The sequence below is a fragment of the Cynara cardunculus genome, assembly GCF_001531365.2.
Source record: "Cynara cardunculus var. scolymus isolate 2C chromosome LG 8, CcrdV1, whole genome shotgun sequence".
Taxonomy (NCBI): Eukaryota; Viridiplantae; Streptophyta; class Magnoliopsida; order Asterales; family Asteraceae; genus Cynara; species Cynara cardunculus.
This window is the reverse complement of record NC_037535.1, coordinates 25622391-25632708: the sequence shown is the minus strand read 5'-3', so window position 1 is coordinate 25632708 and position 10318 is coordinate 25622391. Positions and strand designations below refer to the sequence as shown.

Sequence of the window (10318 nt, the reverse complement as noted above, 5' to 3'; positions counted from 1 at the left end):
GTCTTCTCCGGTAACACGTCTGTCTCTCTATAATAATCCTCTCTGCTCAATCTCCAACTTCAGTTCGGCCAAAGCGAACTTTCATCGACTACTGCCGTTTCTCTCCGACACCAGCTCCTAGGCGTTGCAGGTAATTGATAGATATTCAGTGATCGCAACGCTGTATTTTGATCTGCTACTGAGACCAGTACTCAGATTTTGATATGGTATATATGTTTTACCTTGATGTTTACTTGATTTATCAGTGAACTATTGTTTTGTGCAGATATGGGTTTTAGTAAGGAGTACGAGTTCTTGACGGAGATTGGTATCGAGCCGAAGAATTCTGGTAGCTTTGTTAACGGTACCTGGAAGGGAAGTGGTTCAGTTGTCTCATCTGTTAATCCTGCTAAGAATCAGGTAGGCATAAAGCATCTGATTCTATACAAGTAGAACACCTTTTTCCTTCTAAAGTTTTAGTCCGATTCCGTGTCGATCTGGTTCCGTAGCAGAAGTACATTTTGAAATTGAGAACTCAAATCGGTTAGTTTGCTTTTTAGATTATATTGTTTTAATCGGATCAACTTTTAGAACAAGTAGGAATTGAAATTCTCTGGTGAGAAATTAACAACAAAGTCCATGTGAATTTGGTTCGAACATGATAATAAACTCGGTTTGGTATAAAAAATGAACATGTAGCTCTCTTTTCAACTTGAAACTGAGGAAGTACTACAGTGATTTGAGCCAGGGGTGCTCATTGGTTGGGTTGATCCTGTTGAAGAGAGTTGGACAACCCAACCCAAACCTTCACCTCGGGTTGATACTTTGTACATCAAAATATTATCCTAATCTTGAATATGTTGTTTTCTCTACTCATGATCCTTTTTCATCATCAGTAAGTTAGTACCACTGATCCATACTCCTTAAATCTTAAAGTATATCACATTCAACTATTTTTCTTAATTTGCATATATATGTTCACATTTTGTGAACATATATTAAGGGAGTTATATAGAGATGGAGAAGATATAAAAATGTATATGAATGAGGTACGTGATGGTGTAATTGTCTAATGTACATATTAATAGGGACTTAACAATCATATTAAATCCAAGAAATAAAAGGATATCGGGTTAATTGGGTTTGGTTGGAATCAATCACTGTAACCCAATTCCAACCAAATACCTATGGTTTGAAGATTTTAGAACTCAATTAGGTGTCAGGTTGCTTCAGGTTGGGTTATTTCGCGTTAGGTTGGGTTGTGTTGGCCGGGTTGATCGGGTATTTGAGCACCCCTAATTTGGGCTACCTACATGATTGATATCCAACCTAGTTAGATATTAACAAGCAGTCAAGCTCAAAGTGAGGAACAGGTGAAAGAGGGAACCTCTGATTTGAGATCACATGTATATCAAGTTCCTTAGTAGAATAGTATATACATTTGTTGTATCATTTGAAGTTTTGGATTTGAATGACAAGTTCTGTAAAGAAGTAATGTGTGCTATCTTGTTGATCAGACCATTGCTGAAGTCGTAGAAGCTTCTTCTCAAGATTATGAGGAAGGCATGCAGGCTTGTGTTGAAGCATCAAAGATTTGGATGCAAGTGAGTGGAAGTTCTTATGAGTATGGTTTAGTTCTTTGTTGAGGACCTTGAGGTCTTTCTTTGCACATTGTCTTATTCCAGAATCACTACAGTTATCCGAGTAACAAATACCATCAAATAAACTATAACTATAAACTGATATAGTTTCAAAAGGAGCATTGTAGAATGATCAATGATTTCTTTTTACCCTTGTGTAATTACATTATTTTTCTCTCAGCTTCCTGCACCAAACCGAGGCGAGATTGTTAGACAGATTGGTGATGCACTGAGAGCCAAGCTTCAGTACCTTGGTCGGCTTTTATCACTTGAGATGGGAAAAATTCTTCCAGAAGGCATAGGGGAAGTTCAAGTATGTATTTGCTTTCTTCAGTTATAGTTTTGGAATATTTAATCATTAATCTCAATCCTATGGCTTATGGCTTCTCAAAATTTCCTGCATATACGTATTTTTTAGCTACTTTCATCACTTTGTGTTACTACTCATACATTGTCTTGCAAAAGGGTATAATGGTATATATAATAAAGATGATTGAACCTACTTTCATTCACTTTGATAAGTGTGAACTGTTTCCATGGCAGGAAGTTATTGATATGTGCGATTTTGCAGTGGGGTTAAGCCGTCAATTAAATGGATCGGTCATACCTTCTGAACGTGAGCTCTACTCCTAGTTCCTTTCTAAATTCAGAAATAAAGAAAGATTACATCCTTCATTTTCATTGTCAATGGCAATGGGGGAAAATATTGTGTCCGTGCTATGCTTTATGAAATTTGCATATTAAGTTAATAAGCCACACTTCCGTGGAGCTGGGTTGTGGAAATGAATTTAGGTTTATTTACGTGTATATTGACTGAAGCATATGACAGCTGTTTACTTTTTTCTGATGTGAAATACTTTACATTACGACCTTCTAGATTTTTCTACAACCTTCTAGATTTTTCTGTCTTGTGGAAAATTCTTCTAATAGTAATCCTGGTTGGTTTGTTGACAGGTCCAAATCATATGATGCTCGAGGTGAGGTTAAATATTTTTCTTTAACAGATGCTAACCCATCCATTACGCTTATATATTATGACTATGTACAGATGTGGAATCCTCTTGGAATAGTTGGGGTCATTACAGCCTTCAATTTTCCCTGTGCTGTTCTTGGTGAGCATTATTGCACTTAGTAATATATCGATGAATTAAATTCAAACTAAATCTTTAGCAACTTTAAAACGAGATATAACATGGAATACTGTTAGCTATGGTACTCGGTACTCATATCCTGCTGTTCTTAATATGCATAAAATCTGTTTAAAAGTTCAGTCAAAAATGGTATTTTCCAATTGTATATATTCATTTGTTTTTTCTATCACTAGTCTAGCAAAACATCAAGTTAAGAAAACCTGACCTGGGATCCAATAACATGGCTTATCTTATACATGTTTCATCAAAGATTGTTCCTGAAAGTCATGCTCGTATTTTGATCTAGATTTCTTACTTGTAGATATAATCAAATAGAGGACGGAGGTTCGGGGTAAAACCCAAAAAAAATGAAAAACTGAGGAACACAGTCGCAACCATTCATCTCAAAGGTATGCACATGTGCATACAAGTAATTGAAGTTGTTTCTTGGGTTTTTTATGCCCATGTGCATAACGTGCATACCGGACAAATTGCTTACGAATTACTTGTATACATGTGCATACCGTCCAGATGAACGATTACTAGGGTGTTCCTCAGTTTTTCATTCTTTGCGGTTTTCCCTTGAACCTGGCCCTAATCAAATATACAGTTATGAACAAATAAATCTTGGTTTTTTTTATCATATTAATTGTTAAATGCTGTTGTTTAGGATGGAATGCCTGCATTGCTCTTGTCTGCGGAAATTGTGTTGTTTGGTGAGTCTCCACCATCAACTTCCATGTTTTATTCTCTCCCTTGACTACGGTATTCCTCTGAAGTGAAGATTCTGTATTTACTCCCCATTATTTGAAGAAATATTGATGAACCAAGGTGTCGAAAATCTGCAAACACTTGGTTATGTATGAGAAATATCATTACCCTTTTCAATAATCAGTACCTACGTCTTTTGTAATCCATCAAATTTCTGATAAGATTCAAAACCTTGAAGCGATGCCTAGACCTTGAGAAATGTCATTTTTATATTGGAAACCCTGAGAGTGGTTAATTGTTCAAGAAAGTTAGGAGTTGCTTGTTTCTTGAAAACTAAACCACAATGACCAAATTGGAACAAAATGAAAACTATAATGACTAAAACTGATTTTTTATAGTATATTTTATTCTTCTATGTGTTTGAGAATGAATTTCATAGGATATTAATTTTATTCTATGATATGATTGCAGGAAAGGTGCTCCAACCACTCCTTTAATAACAATAGCAATGACCAAGCTAGTTGGAGAAGTTCTAGAAAAGAACAGTTTACCAGCTGCTATTTTCACTGCATTTTGTGGGGGTGCTGAAATCGGTCAAGCTATAGCACAAGACACACGAATACCCTTAGTTTCCTTCACTGGAAGTTCAAAGGTACCTTGCTCACATATTCTTTACGTAATAATTGCAGGCAGAAATTGTGGCATCCTTTATTAATCTGATATAGAGATTATCTAATAGCTTAAATGTAACAACACTGAATTTTCTTTACATTGATATGTCAAACTAGAACATATATAACAGGTCATTTCCATTTATTCAGAACTCTTATCTTGGTGAGTTTGGTATCCAGCAGGATAGGACCGGACAAGAGTTGTTCGACATTTGGTAAGACAGAAGTAGACAAGACAATACAGATAAAAAGACCAATTTACCCCTAATGAGTTGTTTATATATTTTGATAAGTTATATATTTGTTAAATTATAATAAAAATAATATTTTTTTATAACAAAATACATCATTAGAAAGTTTTCATCAAGACGATTAAAATGACACCAAAATAAAAAGTTGATGTAGTTTCCAATTTTTATTTTATACCTTTTCTATATTATTATTTAATAAATTACATAAAATAACCAACATATAAAAACCATATAAAATAATATTTTGAGGACAGGAAAGTGAAAGTATAAAGAGCATAAATAAAATTTAAAGAATGAATAAAATGTAAAGAGGTAGGCGCATTTGATGTTTTAGAAGGTAATTAGATTTAACTTTGAGATTATATTGGTCTCTGTGTGTGTCTGTATATATAAAGTCCACCTTGTTCCATGGGCGCGTTCCACCCTGTTCCACATAAAAGTCCAGCCAAACATGGAACAATGTCTAGTGTACCAAGCGCACCCTAAGGAAGTCCTTCGACTATCTTGTGAATGTGTATGCTATTGTCTCTGACATGTGGCACATTATAAATGGCAGGTTGGTCTTATGGTTCAACAGACGGTGAGTCAGAGGTTCGGTAAATGCCTGCTTGAATTGAGTGGAAATAATGCTTTAATCGTAATGGATGATGCCGACATCAAACTTGCTGTTCGTTCTGTCTTGTTTGCTGCTGTTGGTACAGCTGGTCAGCGCTGCACAACATGTCGTAGACTGGTAATCTGAAGGCTTGTTCATTAGTTGACATCCATTGGATGTGTGGGGAACCGAACCGACCCAATCATCCATTGGATTTTAGATTTTGCCAACCGATCCTATTCTGGTATCAGATCAATCCTTCATTCCAACCATCGGACAAAAGCCAGCTAGCGCACTTCGAGAGCTAATCCCGCAAAGACAGGATTGCCGTAAGGGACAGATTGGACAACCGATCCAATGGATTATTGGATTTGTTTCATCCATTGGATATTCTTATTGGATATCCATTGGATCGTATTGGATCCAACCAATATTAATTGGATTGGATCGGAGTGGATCCATCCGACATCCAATGGATGATCGGATTGGATCCATCCAATGTGTTAATTCAATCCAATTTTTCAACAACGAAACAAGTTGATTAATCACTTTTAATATGTGCTAAAACCAACACAAAACAAATTCAATTTAAGTAAATTGAAAACAAATTAATTGGATAATGGTTGGATGGATAACTGGATGGTAATCGGATGGGTAATTGGACATTAGTTGGTTCTGGACTGCCATCCAATCGATTGATCCAAATTGGATGTTGAAATTTTCAATCTGATCCAGATACAATTGGATATCCAATTATGGTCTGTCAGTTCTAACTGGATGGCTCCAATTGGATAGGTTGACTCAAATCAACCATAAAATGATTTCTACCCAAAAATCTTGTTTTCTACAAAAGTGGTGTTCTCTAATGCTAATCATATATTTCTATTATTGAAGCTTGTACATGAAAAGATTTACGACTCTGTAGTTGATCAACTACTTGAAGCATACAAACAAGTTAAAATTGGTGATCCTTTAGACAAAGGTACCTTACTTGGACCTTTGCACACAAAAGCATCAAGGGAGAATTTTGAAAAAGGAATAAAAGCTATCAAGTCTCAGGTACACTTTTTTCATTTCCCCTCCATCTTTTTGCTTCACTGAGGGTTCATTTTCGGTGTTCATCAAATATTGTTGGACTATTAAATCTTTGTTTTTGTTGTTGACTTTTCTCCTCGTTGCGCTCCTATATTCTAGATGAAAAACACACTTCAAAACGGAACTTAGGGGCCGTTTACCAAATGCTTGCCCTGTAGGCGCTTATCATGCCACTTTTCTTATGGGATGAAACTTTTCTTATGGGATGAACATGGCAAGGACCGGAAATCTTACCCGGTAAGAGCGATGACAATAACCAAGAGTCTTACCCAGTAAGCAAAGGTGATGACTCTTACCCGGTTGGCGCTTGCCGGGTAAATTGTTGCATCCAATGAGAACAGTTGTGTTGGTGCGTTCGGGAGAGTACAATACGAAAGCTTGTTGTCTCATGTTTGACGCGGCTTTAGAGTTTAGACTGGGACATGACTAGACTACCATGTCAAATTGATACTCTAAACGTTTCACAATTCTTTCGTTCGCCTACCTCACTCATTTTAGGACCAATCTATATAAAAACATAAAGTGACCAAATAATCTACGAAACTTGCATAATAAAATCGTGAAATACAAAGAATTGTGTACCTTTTCGATGAAAATCACGAATTGAAGTTGATACACAGATAGAGGCCTGCTTTTGCAATGTTGCAAATCCTAAGACGGAATTCCGTCCCTGGTCGTGCTTGGTTCCGGACGTCGTCTAGGGGATACAACTATTTGATTGAATTGAGGCACGTCAATTCAATCCCCATGAATTGACAATATGTTGTTCATGATAGCAATGGAAAGAGTTCCAACCACCCATGAATTGACAATATGTTGTTGATGATAGCAATGGAAAGAGTTTCATGGTTGGAAAACAGAAGGGAAGGAAAGGAGAGAATTTTCATGCCTGTCAACCTACTTCAACTGTCAGAAACTGCCCATTAAATATATATCATGTCCCTCACTAAAGCCCAATGCAAACTCATTACTAACTAATGCGGGTTTAGCTTTATAAACCCATAAAAGTTTCTAAGTGTTTCCTATGTGGGACTAGAGATTAGTCTAATACCCAACAACTCTCGCCCGTCCTGTCCCATGTGCATACCCTTGAGGTTTTGTTAGCTCAAAGATGGTTTAGATTATGTAATGCAGTTTTAAGAATTGCTTGATTTTACCAGTTTTGTGTTCCAAAACAGCACTTTTCTTTTGTCTACTTTGTGTGATTCTGAATAATTTGCTTCTTCATAATTCGATCTTACAGGGAGGGAAAATCCTTACAGGTGGTTCCATTATAGAATCTGAAGGGAACTTTGTACAACCCACAATTGTTGAAATTTCACCGAGTGCTGATATTGTGAAGGAAGAGCTCTTTGGTCCCGTTCTATATGTCTTAAAATTCAAGGTCAATTTTGAGCAATTCGTTACACAGTATCCTTGAACATACTTGCACCTTCAATTACAGCTCAAAAAGGTTGGAGAACCGTGAGAACCGGTTAATCATGTGTTGTTTTACATTGACACATACAGTGTTTTTTCACACTGTGAAACAATATATACACGTAAAAATACCTTAAAGCATAGTCTTGGATGAAAAGAAGAATATGCGAAACAATACATTCCTTAAATCGTAGTCTTGGATGAAAAGCTGATTATGCGAAACAATACATTGATATTTTCTTCACGGGTTTGTAACCCTTTTCTGGTTCTCACATGTTTAACCCCTACAGCTATTTCTTATGCCGGCACAACTTAGAGGCAGTTTGGTTGGTTTCCATTAAGTTCTATGTGAATAAAGCTATATGGGTATTAATATGTCCGTATAGATTGAGAAAGTTTTTGTTTGAGAGGGGTTTTTTCATAGATGGAAGGAGCTGTTTTTTAATTGGGAGGGACAGGTTTGGAAAAAAAAACTTGGCTTTCTGCATAAAGCTTTCTTCTAGAAGCTTACTGAATAAGCTACTTTCTTTATTATTAAGTCACTACCAAACAGTCATGTATAGTCAACCAAATAAACCGTCTCATTAAGCTGCTAACAAACATGCCCTTATATCAATATTTGTGTTCTTCATGTACAGAATTTTCAAGAAGCTGTTGAAATAAACAACTCAGTACCTCAAGGGTTATCGAGTTCTATATTCACTCGCTCGCCCGAGATTATCTTCAAATGGATCGGGTGAGTTGAATTCTCTTTGTACATAGTAAATCAATGTTCGGTTCTCATATGCTACTCTGTTTTTTTGGCAGACCTCAAGGAAGTGATTGTGGTATTGTTAATGTAAACATACCAACCAATGGTGCTGAAATTGGTGGTGCTTTCGGTGGCGAGAAGGGTACTGGGGGAGGCCGTGAAGCAGGAAGCGACTCGTGGAAACAGTATATGAGACGTTCCACTTGGTAAAATTTTACTAGCATCTATATATCCACGTTAGCACTATGTTCTCGAAACCGTCTTTTTAAGGGAGGAGGGAAATGATGGGAAAACAAAAAAAAAAGTGTTTAAACTTTTAGGATGGAAAATATCATTTAGAGTAAAGTTTAATTTTGGTCTCTAACATTTGCAGTTTTTCAACGCATATCGTCCCTAAGCTTCAAAAACTTGGATTTGGTCCTTCACATTTGTCAATTTTCAACGGTTTTGCTCCCTCTATCTAATGGTCGTTAATTTTCTCTACCAAGTCCAATTAAATGAGGGGTATTTTAGTCATTTTCACTATTTTAATTATATTTAAAAAAACATACTGTATTTTTAATTTAAAATTACAAAACAGAAAAAGAAAAGAAAAATGGAAGGTGGTGGTTATCCTTTTTCTGTTCTTTTTTTGTTTTACAATTTAAAATTAAAAATATAATATGATTTTAGTTTTGATATAAAGTTGAGAAAGTGATGAAAATGACTAAATACCCCTCATTTATTGGACTTACCGAAAAAAGTTAACAACCGTTAGACAGAGTCACAAAAGGAGCAAAACCGTCAGGAATGGACAAACATGAGGAACCAAATCCGAGTGTTTGAAGTTTAAGGTTTTCATATCTGTTGAAAATTGCAAACGTTCGGGACTAAAACTAAATTTTACTCTATCGTTTATGTTTCCTCCAAAATTGGGGGGGGGGGGGAGAAAATAGGAGTATGTGATATTTGATGACGAAAATACCCTTGTGAGGAGAAGTGAAAACAACAAATATAAAAGGTATATTCGTAAAAATGACGTTTTTCCTTTCTTTCTCTCGGGTTTAAGAATATGAAAATATGTTCCCCTCCGTTCGTTGCATTCCCTTTCAAGAACACAAATAAAAGACTTCCTTTTTATTTATTTTCTTCTTAAATTCGAGAACACAGTGTAGGCAATAGCATATAGCTTGCATCCGATAATATTTGCATTTGGTTTATCAGTACGATCAACTATGGGAGCGAACTACCACTGGCACAGGGGATCAACTTCGGCTAAGCCAGCCAGCCGGCCGGCTTTATATCAAGTACATTTAGTGGCGTTTGTTATTTAAAAGCTGTTAATCTTGGCCCTTTTGAAACTAATATTAGTTTTGACCCAGGGAAAACGCAGCTGAGCGTAAGCCAGGCAGGGGGCTTTGTTGACTTAACTACTAGTTGTTGTTTAAATGTTGAAACGATACGGTTAAATAAAGGTACTTCACATTTACTCAATTGGAGCCGTGTAATTAAATTGTGATTTGCTCCATGATCCAAATCGTGGTGCTTTTAGTTTGAGGGGCGTTTGGTTCGTTTCAGGTATTGGGAATGTTTGGAAATGAAAATGAGAATACGCTTTAGTTCTACTCAATTTGTTAAAAAAAATTAGAGTGGTTTCGGAACTTTTCAAAGCCGTGCAGTGTGGCATGAATTGACCAGATCACATGTAACGGTCGTTGTAATCTTAGATATCCGGCCAATAATCGGCCACACCAGACCAACAAATGGCGGTTTGGTCCGGATTACGAGATAAAAATATGTACAAGTATAATGCTCTCAACAAAAGACTATCCATATTGCAATGGTAATTCAACAAAAAGAAGTGATATTTTCATCCATGGTTTAATAAAAAGTGATGAGAGTCGACTCTTAAGACCAGTCGAGTCGAATGAGAAGACAATTGACGAAAGTTGAACGAGAGTCGAGGCGAGTCAAATAGAAGACAATTGACGAAAGCTGAACAAGAGTCGAGTCGAGTCGAGTCAAATAATATATATATAGATATAACTTAAGGTTTGAAATTTTGAATATTCTTTCAACATGAATAATTACTCATGT

The 10318-nt window shown here is 36.2% G+C and overlaps 1 protein-coding gene across 2 annotated transcripts; it reads left to right on the top strand.

Annotated features, from left to right (window-relative positions):
* LOC112516483 (aldehyde dehydrogenase family 7 member B4) lies at positions 1-9851 on the top strand. Of its 2 annotated transcripts, XM_025123548.1 has the most exons (16): positions 1-130; positions 266-399; positions 1497-1583; positions 1801-1932; positions 2163-2235; positions 2574-2596; positions 2668-2731; positions 3420-3465; positions 3932-4112; positions 4939-5115; positions 5872-6036; positions 7316-7456; positions 8130-8227; positions 8299-8448; positions 9446-9528; positions 9604-9851. In XM_025123548.1, the coding sequence occupies exons 2-15, from the start codon at positions 268-270 to the stop codon at positions 9498-9500; spliced, it is 1524 nt and encodes a 507-aa protein (XP_024979316.1). In that variant the 5' UTR covers positions 1-130; positions 266-267; the 3' UTR covers positions 9501-9528; positions 9604-9851. The 2 variants fall into 2 exon arrangements, with proteins under 2 accessions (XP_024979316.1, XP_024979315.1); XM_025123547.1 differs by having other exon boundaries at positions 9446-9851.
* The last annotated feature ends 467 nt before the right edge of the window (positions 9852-10318 follow it).

Coding starts and splice junctions, on each gene's coding strand:
- LOC112516483 (XM_025123548.1), top strand. CDS start 268: ATGGGTTTTAGTAAGGAGTACGAGTTCTTGACGGAGATTGGTATCGAG. Junction 1,933..2,162: donor AAGGCATAGGGGAAGTTCAA/GTATGTATTTGC, acceptor TTTCCATGGCAG/GAAGTTATTGATATGTGCGA. Junction 2,236..2,573: donor ATCGGTCATACCTTCTGAAC/GTGAGCTCTACT, acceptor GTTTGTTGACAG/GTCCAAATCATATGATGCTC.